General features: G+C 35.3%; 1 protein-coding gene across 3 annotated transcripts in view; it reads right to left on the bottom strand.

The window, feature by feature from the left end:
* Positions 1-963: 963 nt before the first annotated feature.
* Positions 964-10,861, bottom strand: part of Sycp1 (synaptonemal complex protein 1) — a 113,925-nt gene continuing 104,027 nt past the window's right edge. For all 3 annotated transcript variants that reach the window (XM_052178551.1, XM_052178552.1, XM_052178553.1), the window contains 3 exons: positions 2,581-2,724; positions 1,266-1,355; positions 964-1,172 (listed from right to left, as the gene is read on the bottom strand). In XM_052178551.1, coding sequence (XP_052034511.1) covers positions 1,035-1,172; positions 1,266-1,355; positions 2,581-2,724 — 372 coding nt within the window. In that variant the 3' untranslated portion in view covers positions 964-1,034. The remainder of the gene's footprint in view (positions 1,173-1,265; positions 1,356-2,580; positions 2,725-10,861) is intronic.

Genomic DNA, 10,861 nt, shown 5'->3' with positions numbered 1-10,861 from the left:
TTTGTCAAGTTGACAAAAAACTAACCAGGATAATCATTAAGAAAACTTAAGATATAAAACCAAGGGGGCTAGGCTAGAGAGATGGCTCTGTGGTTAAGAGCACTAACTGCTCTTCCAGAGATCCTGAGTTCAATTCGCAGCAACAACATGGTGGCTCACAAACATATGTAATGAGATTAGATGCCCTCTTTTTGGTGTGTCTGAAGAAAGCAATAGTGTACTCATACATAAATAAATCCTTAAAAAACATATAAAACCAAAAATTCCTATAAACTTCCATTCATTTACAATCACCTTATGATATATATTACTTCCTCTTACCTGTTACTAATGTAGAAATGGTTATGCTTCCTAATGTTTTATACTTTATATACCCAATAAATTCTACCTCTCTTGCCTATTGTAAAACATTCTATAAAAGTTTTATTTTTCACTCACTTCCTCTCTAGAATTACCCCATTTAACTTCTTCCTTCAATGTATGACTTCTTGAGCTATTTACATTTAATAGCAAAAGCTGCCTCCATTTCTTCTCCCTCATTCTCTCCTTAAATTCTTCCAATCACTGAAACTACTGGAAAAATTGCTAATGATATCCCCATCAATTTCATTTTATCTCTGAGGAGTATTACTTAATATAATTTATCACTTCCACCTCTCAAAATTATAAAGATTAGCTATTCAGAGACCCTAACAAAAATCATTAAGAAATATTTGCATCCAAAATATTTTAATAATAAAGAACAGATTATAAATCTCAATACTGCATTTCTAATGGTCAAAAGCTCAAATAAAAAACTTCAAATTTCAATATCCATTGAAAGTATATGCAACAAAATGTAAGTATCTGAATACAGTAAAAAATTTCAGATTAAATAGTTATTTTACATTTAGGTCACAAATATAATAACATAAATACAAGTTACTTATGTAATTAATTTTAAAGTCTGAACTCCTTGGTAAAGTTTGGCTCTCTGGGAAATAATAAAAGTTAACTATTCAATGTTTTTAGTAACCAACATTGATTTTCTGAAATTAAGTAAATAACTTTTCTGCTTCCTTTAGTCTTCTTTTCCTATCAATTTTAGCAATCGTTGCCCAACGGTCTTCTCTCAATTTTTTCAGACTTCCAAACTTCATAAAAGATGCAGGAGTTGATAGAGATGAAGGAGTCTAAATACAAAATAAAGTAAAACAATATCTTAATATATTTAAAAATGACACCTGCTTTTAAATTTTGCTTACTGAATAAAATTTAACAGCTACCTGCTGTTTGGGGGTTTTGACTAACAGATGAGAATCTGGTGGATTCTTATTGTAAAGCTTGTTTGATATATCTTCCTCTGAAACCAAGCTCTTGAAGAAAAAGAGAAAAAATACAATGTTATAGTTTTTCAGGTTATTAAAATTTTGTCAACATATCACCTATGAGGAGAATGAGAGCTAAAATAAGTAGAAGAAAAAGAGTAGAAAAAAAAGGATAATAGGACCTGTAACATTTGTACCCTGAGATTTGGCACCAAAATACTTATGGTGCACACTACTATAAAAAACTATACCAGAAACACTAGTGTGGCTGTCTGCCACAGGTCTGTAGTTGATTGGGATATACCATTAGTCACTACCATTTAAGACTGAACTTGACCAAAAACCCAACTGCCAACCAGTATTTTCACTGAAAAATATAGGAACTGAAATAAAAGTCTAGAGTTCTAAAACAGTTCCTTTCATTTCTGTCAGCATAAGTGTTGCCTATGCGAGAGACTCCTGGTATATCCCACTTTACCATGTTCCCAGGGTCATGCACAATAATTTTGTTTTACTCTGCACAGTTTTTGTAGTGCTGGGGATTAGAGCTCAGGCACCAATACAAGACAAATACTACCACTGAGGTATAACTTTAGCCCATACAACTCTCCTTTTAAAAAATTAAAATGAAATAATTTAAAGACATTTTGAATATCACAGTAGCTAAGAAATTGGTCAAAATTACTCTGGTAGAAATACAGCAGGATTTCAACATTGGAATGTTTACTTCCAAAGTCCAGGCTATCTCTAGCCATTCTTTAATGTAAACATTCTTATAAAAATAGTAGATTCCTTAAACATGCTATTCTTAATACATTACTCCTTAGGAGTGATAGAATGTTACAGTTTGCCAGTAATGTGATATAAATGCCAATCAGTAGTAGTATAAAATAAAGCAACAAATATGCAAAAATGGAACCTTTAATAACATATTTGGCTGTGACAATATTAAAAATATTAATCCCACTTTTATGTTTTTAAATCTAGTAAAACCTCCTTCATAATATTTTTCTGGAAATCATGACAATTAATCATCTCATATGCCAAGTATATAATATTATATGGTTTAAGTGTCATGTTTTCTGAAATTTAGAGAGAAATTATTTGAACCTTAATTTCTGTCAAATGGCATGAAAACACTTAATTCTGTGTTGTGACAGTTTTGTTGTATTTTATTATCACAATGGTAGATTCTATGCACATATATTACACATTTATATCAAGAAATAATGACATAAGTAAAAATAATGCTAGTTCTTCTTAATATTTTTACCAAGAGATCAGCAGTTTCTGAACTATCTGAATTAATATCAAATTCAAAGAATGTTTTTCTCTTGTTATTACTTCTTCCAGTAGGTATATACTTGTCTTCTCTTTGATACATGCTCTTTTTAGTTGGTGTCTTCACTGTATATTCCTATGTAAAAAGAAAAGAAACATACATGATTGCTTAATGTAGTAGAATATACCTATGACCCCTTCAGGAGGCTGAAGGAGGAGGATGAGTTTGAGGTCAACCTGGACAGCATTGCCAGTTCTAGTTCATGTACTTTAAGGCAATTTGAAACTGGCAATAAGCTTCCATTATTAGCAAACATAACAAGCAGACATTTTGGGCAGATATTTAATGCAAATGATTTTGATATAGTATTGTCTTCAAAATGTTGAGAATATTAGATTTTAGTCTTTGCTTTGATAAACTACAAAGAGCAGAGGAAGGACGTCAAATTTCTATCCCAGCTTCAGCAATTAACACTCTTTACAAGAAGTTTAATTTTTCAAACCATAATTAAGAACCAAATATTTAATAAACTTTGCTATTCCCATAAAACTCACTTCTCAATGAAAAATATGCTTAATTTTAAGAGACTATAAGCAAAATTGCCACAATAGAGAGCTCTAAAAACTCACTCCTCTCTAACATTAAACACACTGGTAAAAATGATCAGAATTTCTCAGTATTCCGGAAATTAACAAAGGTCTTACAGCCATCTAGGGAGTTTTGTGATGTTTTAATTTACCCTTGTTCCCATCATTGCTGATCTCTAGCTAATCACTATCAATAAAGGATTTTTAAAAGCATACAAATAAATAAATGTTAATAAATAACCAACTAGCCAGCCCTTGGAATCCTAAAGAACAGGGGCTGGTATTTTCAAATGGTTAAAATAAGACCTGCCATGTTCACCTAAAGTATTGAGGCAGACAAGCAATCATAGGAGAGAGTTAGCTGGGATTCTCATTTGGAGTTATGCACACGTCCCACCTTGTAGCAATGCACTTGGCAGTTCCTTTGCCTGAACATATGCACATGCATCTTTCTTCAAACAATGCGCTTAGCAACCACAGAATCTCTCATACTCCCACCCCAAAACCTACACCTATCTCTGAACATAGTGTAAGTTTCCCCATTCCTAGCAACAATTAAATTTAGATTTCTATTCAGATAAGCATCCCCCACTTAACTGTTTATGAAGAATACAAAGACTGATCTGATCTTAGTTTTGGATCTTTGTAGAGAAGGACAAAATTCTGTCATCTATTAATCTTTAAGTGAGAATCTCCTAGTTACCACCTTATGCCTATATATAATTGGGTATGCATAAGCTTAAAATTAGAAACATTAAAGGAAAGGAAATAAGTAGTAGGGAAAATGAATATATGACCTAATCTATCAATGAAATAGAAAATCACCTAAACTTGGTAACCAGGTACTTCTCTGAACCCCAGGAATCTGAACCCCTGAACCCAGAATGTCCCCATAAAAATAAACTGATTAATTCCCAGTACCCACATACCAATTCATAACTATTATTTTACACAAATTTCAGGTGCATGATGTTGGTACAGAGACAGGTAGGAAGATCAATGGAATAGATTTGAAGACCCAGAAATGAACCCACACACCTATGCTCACTTGATCTTTGACAAAGGAGCTAAAACATCCAGTGGAAAAAAAATAGCCTTTTCAACAAATGGTGCTGGTTCAACTGGCAGACAGTATGTAGAAGAATGCAAATCAATCCATTCTTAACTCCTTGTACAAAGCTCAAGTCCAAGTGGATCAAGGACTGCACATAAAACTAGATAGACTGAAACTAATAGAAGAGAAAGTGGGGAAGAGCTTCGAATACATGAACACAAGGGAAAATTTCCTGAACAGAACACAAATAGCTTATGCTCTAAGATCAAGAATGGACAAATCTGTCAAAGAAAGGCAAAGGACACTGTCAATAGGACAAAATGGAAACCAAGAAATTGGGAAAAGATCTTTACCAATCCTATATCCAATAGAGAGGGCCACTATGCAATATATACAAAGAACTCAAGAAATTAGTCTCCAGACAATCAAATAAGCCTATTAAAAGATGAAGTACAGAGATAAACAAAGAATACTCAACTGAGGAAACTCAAATGGTCGAGAAGCACCTAAAGAAATGTTCAACATCCTTAGTCACCAGGGAAATGCAAATCAAAACAACCCTGAGATTTCACCTCACACCATTCAGAATGGCTAAGATCAAAAACTCAGGTGACAGCAGATGCTGGTGAGGATGTAGAGAACCACTTTGGAGGTGATTCTTAACTGTCCATGTATAATATATTCCAGAGAGAAGTTCCAATAGAAGAAGAATGGTCATCAGCAATAACCATTTATATTTTTTCAAACTGTACAAATATTCACTAGTGTGAATAATAGCAAAGGTTTTTCTAAAAGTTAATCTAATAATGTTTTACCTGAAAATTCAAAAGTTGTAAAGTTGCTAGTCTATGGACTCTTTACTACTAGTTGACTCTGGAAGAATTTCCAGAGGAAACAAAACATTAAATAAGCAAACATCTTAGGAGTGGGATGCAATTTGATCCAAGTCATTACTTCAAACTTTCAGACAACTTTTGGCAGAAAAGATGAAAATAAAGACATACATTTCTGATATTATACATCCTAGTTTGCTGGATAGATCACTATGCAGTATCAAAACTAAAATAATTTTAGTTTATCATGACTCCTTCAGTACACTTCATAATGTACAGTGTGATATGTATGTGTATTTTACTTTACATGTTTTAAACATGGTACTTTGCTAATGGTTAAATGAACAATGAAATGATAATTAAAGGATCTATAAAATAATTTACACTTGTTATAAAGTAGTCACATAGATGGGGGTACCTGAACATAATCTCATTCTTGAGTACTTTCACTCAACTGTGAGTCTTGACCATGGATCCCTCTATAACTTGCAATATCACTTTGCTTCAAGTAAGATTACTTTGCCTGTTTTGGAGATGTATGTGAGGCCTTATTTTAAATTATTTAGATAAAAGGCCAAGAACCTGGAAACACCTAGCCCAGACCCCCAACCACCAGTAACGGTATACTTCACAAAAGAGAACTTAATATATAATTATTAGTGTACTATAGTAATAACTAATATATAATACAGAATGATAAATATATAATTTCTAGAAAAAGAACTTGTCATTCATAGACTTTTCATACAAGAAATACTTGTATGAAGTGAGACCCTTAAGTCTAAAATGAAATAAAAGTATATTGAAGAAAATGTTTTTAACACTATTGAAATCACTAGTTTGAATTAAATTATTTTAAGGTGTTATAAATGTCAAAGCACTACCAAGCAATGACTCTTAAAACAGTAAAAACCCAAAATTAAAACATCACTCTAAAAAGAATATACTTAACCTAAAAGGAAAGAGAAATACAAGAAATAGATGTAAGACTTGGCATAAGCAACAAAATGATAGAAGTACATTCTACCATCTCAGTAATTAATCCCATGTCAATAATCACTCTAAAGGACAAAGGGTAATAGAATAAATTATGTAGAAAAATGTGCACCTAACCCTCCAGTCTCTTGAGGGTTAGGTTCATCATCTCTGAATGAACAAAGACCCAGCAGTCCTCTGCCATATATGTGTCGGGAGCCTCATATCAGCTGGTGTATGCTGCCTGTTTGGTGGTCCAGTGTTTGAGAGATCTCAGAGGTCCTGATGGAGAAGGAACTTATAGAGTCCACCTCCAGCAGGAAGACAGGGCATCAAAGGAGGGAGGGGGGCCATCCCACAGTCACAACTCTGACCCATAATTGTGCCTCTCTGAAAGAATTACAGGGATGAAAATGGAGAGGAGCCTGAGGAAAAGAAGGTCCAGAGACAGAGGCAAACTGAGATTCAGCTCAAGGGGAGGTTCCAAGGCCTGACACTATTACTGAGGCTATGGAGCACTCACAAAAAGGGACCGAGCATGACCGCACTACAGAAGACCCAACAAGCAGCTGAAACAGTCAGATGTAGATATTTGCACCCATTCAATGAACAGAAGTAGCTGACCCCTGTTGAAATAGGGAAGGCTGAAAGAAGCTGAAGAGAAGGGCAATCCTGTAGGAGGACCAGCTACTTTTTTTTTTTTTTTTTTTGGTTTTTTCGAGACAGGGTTTCTCTGTGTAGCCCTGGCTGTCCTGGAACTTACTTGGTAGACCAGGCTGGCCTTGAACTCAGAAATCCACCTGCCTCTGCCTGGGATTACAGGCGTGCGCCACCACCGCCCGGCATGACCAGCTACATTCTTATTCAACGAAACTTAAGATAAACAATAGTACTTTTAAGAGTTTAATCTATCAAAATATGTTATAAGCAGATCTCCAAAACACATAAACCCACAACCAGAAAAATAGTGATTTTAAAACCTCACTTTTACTAATTAATAAAACTAAACAGAAGTTAAGGAAACACAAGGCTTAAAAGATTCTATAATGTAATCAAATGGGTATTAGGGAAATTCATAAATATATGAATATAGCACACTCCTGAATATCTTATATCATAAATATCTTTTTTTTTTTTTGGTTTTTCTGAGACAGGGTTTCTCTGTTTACCCCTGACTGTCCTGGAACTCACTCTGTGGACCAGGCTGGCCTCAAACTCAGAACCTGCCTCTGCCTCCCAAGTGCTGGGATTAAAGGTGTGCACCACCATCGCCCCGCATATCATATATATCTTAACTCACTAGTTAAGTGGAATTGTAATAGCCAGGTGTGGTGTCAGAAACCTTTAGTACCATCTCTGAAGCAGAAGCAGGCAAATCTGAATTTGAGGCTCACATCATCTAGAGAAGAGTGTCCCAAGACAGCCACAGTACTACACAAAGAAATTTTGTTTTACACAAACTAAAACAAAAATTTAAGAAGAGTTACAAGGAAACTAGATATATTTTGAGATATATAAAAATGAAATCATAGTACATGAACGTCTATGGGATACAGTAAAATCAATTCTTAGAGGAAAAGCTGTAGTTACAAATGCCTTCATTAAAAATTAAAATAAAAAAGTTTAAAATCAAGAAGCCAGGCATGATGGCTCCCATCTATAATCCCAGTATTCAGGAATTTAAACAGAGCACAGGTAACATATCAAGTGTCAGACTAGTTTGGCTACAGTATAAAATAGTTTCAAAAAAAAAAAAAAAGCAAGACAAAGAATAAAGAGATAAGACAACTTAATGCAATTAGCTTATTAATTGTATCTTTAAATAAAAAGAAAAACTACAAAATTCATGTAAAAGCTCCAGTTTAGTTAGTAAGTTTAAGCTTTTTGGCTTTAAAAAATTTGTCATGTAGGAAAGCCTGGATAAACAATACGCACAACTTCTATGTATTACCTTAGGACAAGATTCTGAAAATACACAAATGCAGTTTACTAAAAAAAAAAAGGTAATATGCCCACTAGAATGACTAAAATGAAAAGCTAATAATACAGACCCATTAGAACATTTGGTGACTCTAGGAATAATTGCTAGAATGTGGAGATTTTAGTATATACTGCCACTCATAATTTAGTATTTTTTAGTAAATTAACTTATCAATTAAATCAATGTAAATTCTTTAAATTAATCACTAAAAATGAGTGGCACTATATACTAAATATATCTTCACAATCTAGCAATTTCATTCCTTTGTACATACATAACTAAAATGTATATATCAGGTACTATAATTTTCATAACAATACTTTTCATACAAGTCTAACCTGAGGCAAATATGTAGAAGCAAAGTGTAGACAGAGTCTGAAGCAAACGCCATCCAGAGACTTTCCTACCTGAGGATTCATCCCATATACAGTTACCAAAGCCCAACACTATTGTAGATGCTAAGAAATGCTTGCTGAAAGGAACCTCATATGGCTGTCTCCTGAGAGGCCCTGCCAGAGCCTTACAAATACAGAGTTGGCTGCTCACAGCCAACCATTGGACTGAGCAGCATGCAGTCCCCACTGGAAGAGGAAGGAGCTGAAGAAGTTTGCAACCTCATAGGAAGAACAACAATATCAACCAACCAGCCCCCCAGAGCTCCTAGGGACTAAGCTGCCAACCAAGGAGTACACATGGTTCCAAGTGCATATGTAGCAGAGGATGGCCTTGTCAGGTATCAAAGGGAGGAGAGGTCCTTGGTCCTATGGAGGCTTGATAAATGCCTCATTGTAGGAAAATCAAGGCTGGAGAGGAGGGAGGGGGATAACACTTAAAATGTAAATAAAAAATATCCAATAAAAATATGATAAATTAAAAAAAGTCTAATCTGAAAACTACCAAAGTATTCATTAGCACAATGATTTCATTAGATGCTGAAAAAGCATTTGACAAAATTCAGCATCCTTTCATGATAAAAGTCTTAGAAAGGACAGGAATTCAAGGCCCATACCTAAACATAGTAAAAGCAATATACAGCAAACCGGTAGCCAACATCAAACTAAATGGACAGAAACTTGAAGCAATCCCACTAAAATCAGGGATTAGACAAGGCTGCCCCCTCTCTCCATATCTTTTCAATATAGTTCTTGAAGTCCTAGCTAGAGAAATTAGACAACATAAGGAGGTCAAAGGGATACAAATTGGAAAGGAAGAAGTCTAACTATCACTACTTGCAGATGATATGATAGTATACTTAAATGACCCAAAAAACTCTACTAGAGAACTCCTACATCTGATAAACAACTTCAGCAAAGTGGCTGGCTACAAAATCAATGCAAGGAAATCAGTAGCCTTTATATATTCAAAGGATAAGCAGACCGAGAAAGAAATTAGGGAAATGACTCCCTTCACAATAGCTACAAACAGCATAAAGTGTCTTGGGGTGACTCTAACCAAACAAGTGAAAGACCTATATGACAATAACTTCAGATCTCTGAAGAAGGAAATCGAAGATCTCAGAAAATGGAAAAATCTTCCATGCTCATGGATTGGCAGGATTAATATAGTTAAAATGGACATTTTGCCAAAGGCAATCTACAGATTCAATGCTATCCCCATAAAAATCCCAACCCAGTTCTTCGTAGAGCTAGAAAGGGCAGTTCTCAAATCCATCTGGAATAACAAAAAACCCAGGATAGCTAAAACTATTCTCAACAGTAAAAGAACTTCTGGGGGATTCAGTATCCCAGACCTCAAACTTTACTACAGAGCAATAGTGATAAAAACTGCATGGTATTGGTACAATGTCAGGCAAGCGGATCAATGGAATAGGATTGAAGACCCAGAAATGAACCCACACACATATGGTCACTTGATCTTCGACAAGGGAGCTGAAAGCATCTAGTGGAAAAAAGATAGCCTTTCAACAAATGGTGTTGGTTCAATTGGAGGTCAGCACGCAGAAGAATGCGAACGATCCGTTCTTATCTCCTTGTACTAAGCTCAACTCCAAATGGATCAAGGACCTTCACATAAAACCTGACACACCAAAACTAATAGAAAAGAAACTGGGGAAGACCCTTGAGGACATGGGCACAGGGGAAAAGTTCCTTAATAGAACACCAATAGCTTATGCTCTAAGATCAAGAATAGACAAACGGAACCTCATAAAACTACAAAGTTTCTATAAGGCAAAGGACACTGTCAAAAGGACAAAACGTCAACCAACAGATTGGGAAAGGATCTTCACCAACCCTAAATCCGACAGAGGGCTAATATCTAATATATACAAAGAACTCAAGAAGGTAGAACCAAGAGAACCAAATAACCCCATTAAAAAGTGGAGTACAACTCCTGGGCATATACCCAGAGGATTCCCCACCATGTAATATGGATACATGCTATATTATGTTCATAGCAGCCCTATTTATAATTGCCAGATGCTGGAAAGAACCCAGGTATCCCTCAACAGAAGAGTGGATGCAAAAAATGTGGTATATCTACACAATGGAGTACTATTCAGCCATTAGAAACAAGGAATTCATGAAATTCTTAGGCAAATGGATGGAGCTAGAGAACATCATACTAAGTGAGGTAACCCAGACTCAAAAGGTGAATCATGGTATGCACTCACTAATAAGTGGATATTAACCTAGAAAACTGGAATACCCAAAACATAATCCACACATCAAATGAGGTACAAGAAGAAAGGAAGAGTGGCCCCTTGTTCTGGAAAGACTCAGTGAACCGGGGAAGCGGGAAGGGGTGGGTGGGAGGACAGAGGGAGAGAAGGGGGCTTACGGGACTTTCGGGGAGTGGGGGGCTAGAAAAGGGGAAATCATTT

This window comes from Apodemus sylvaticus, chromosome 4 (genome assembly GCF_947179515.1).
Source record: "Apodemus sylvaticus chromosome 4, mApoSyl1.1, whole genome shotgun sequence".
Classification (NCBI taxonomy): domain Eukaryota; kingdom Metazoa; phylum Chordata; class Mammalia; order Rodentia; family Muridae; genus Apodemus; species Apodemus sylvaticus.
This window is presented reverse-complemented; position numbering and strand designations above follow the sequence as displayed.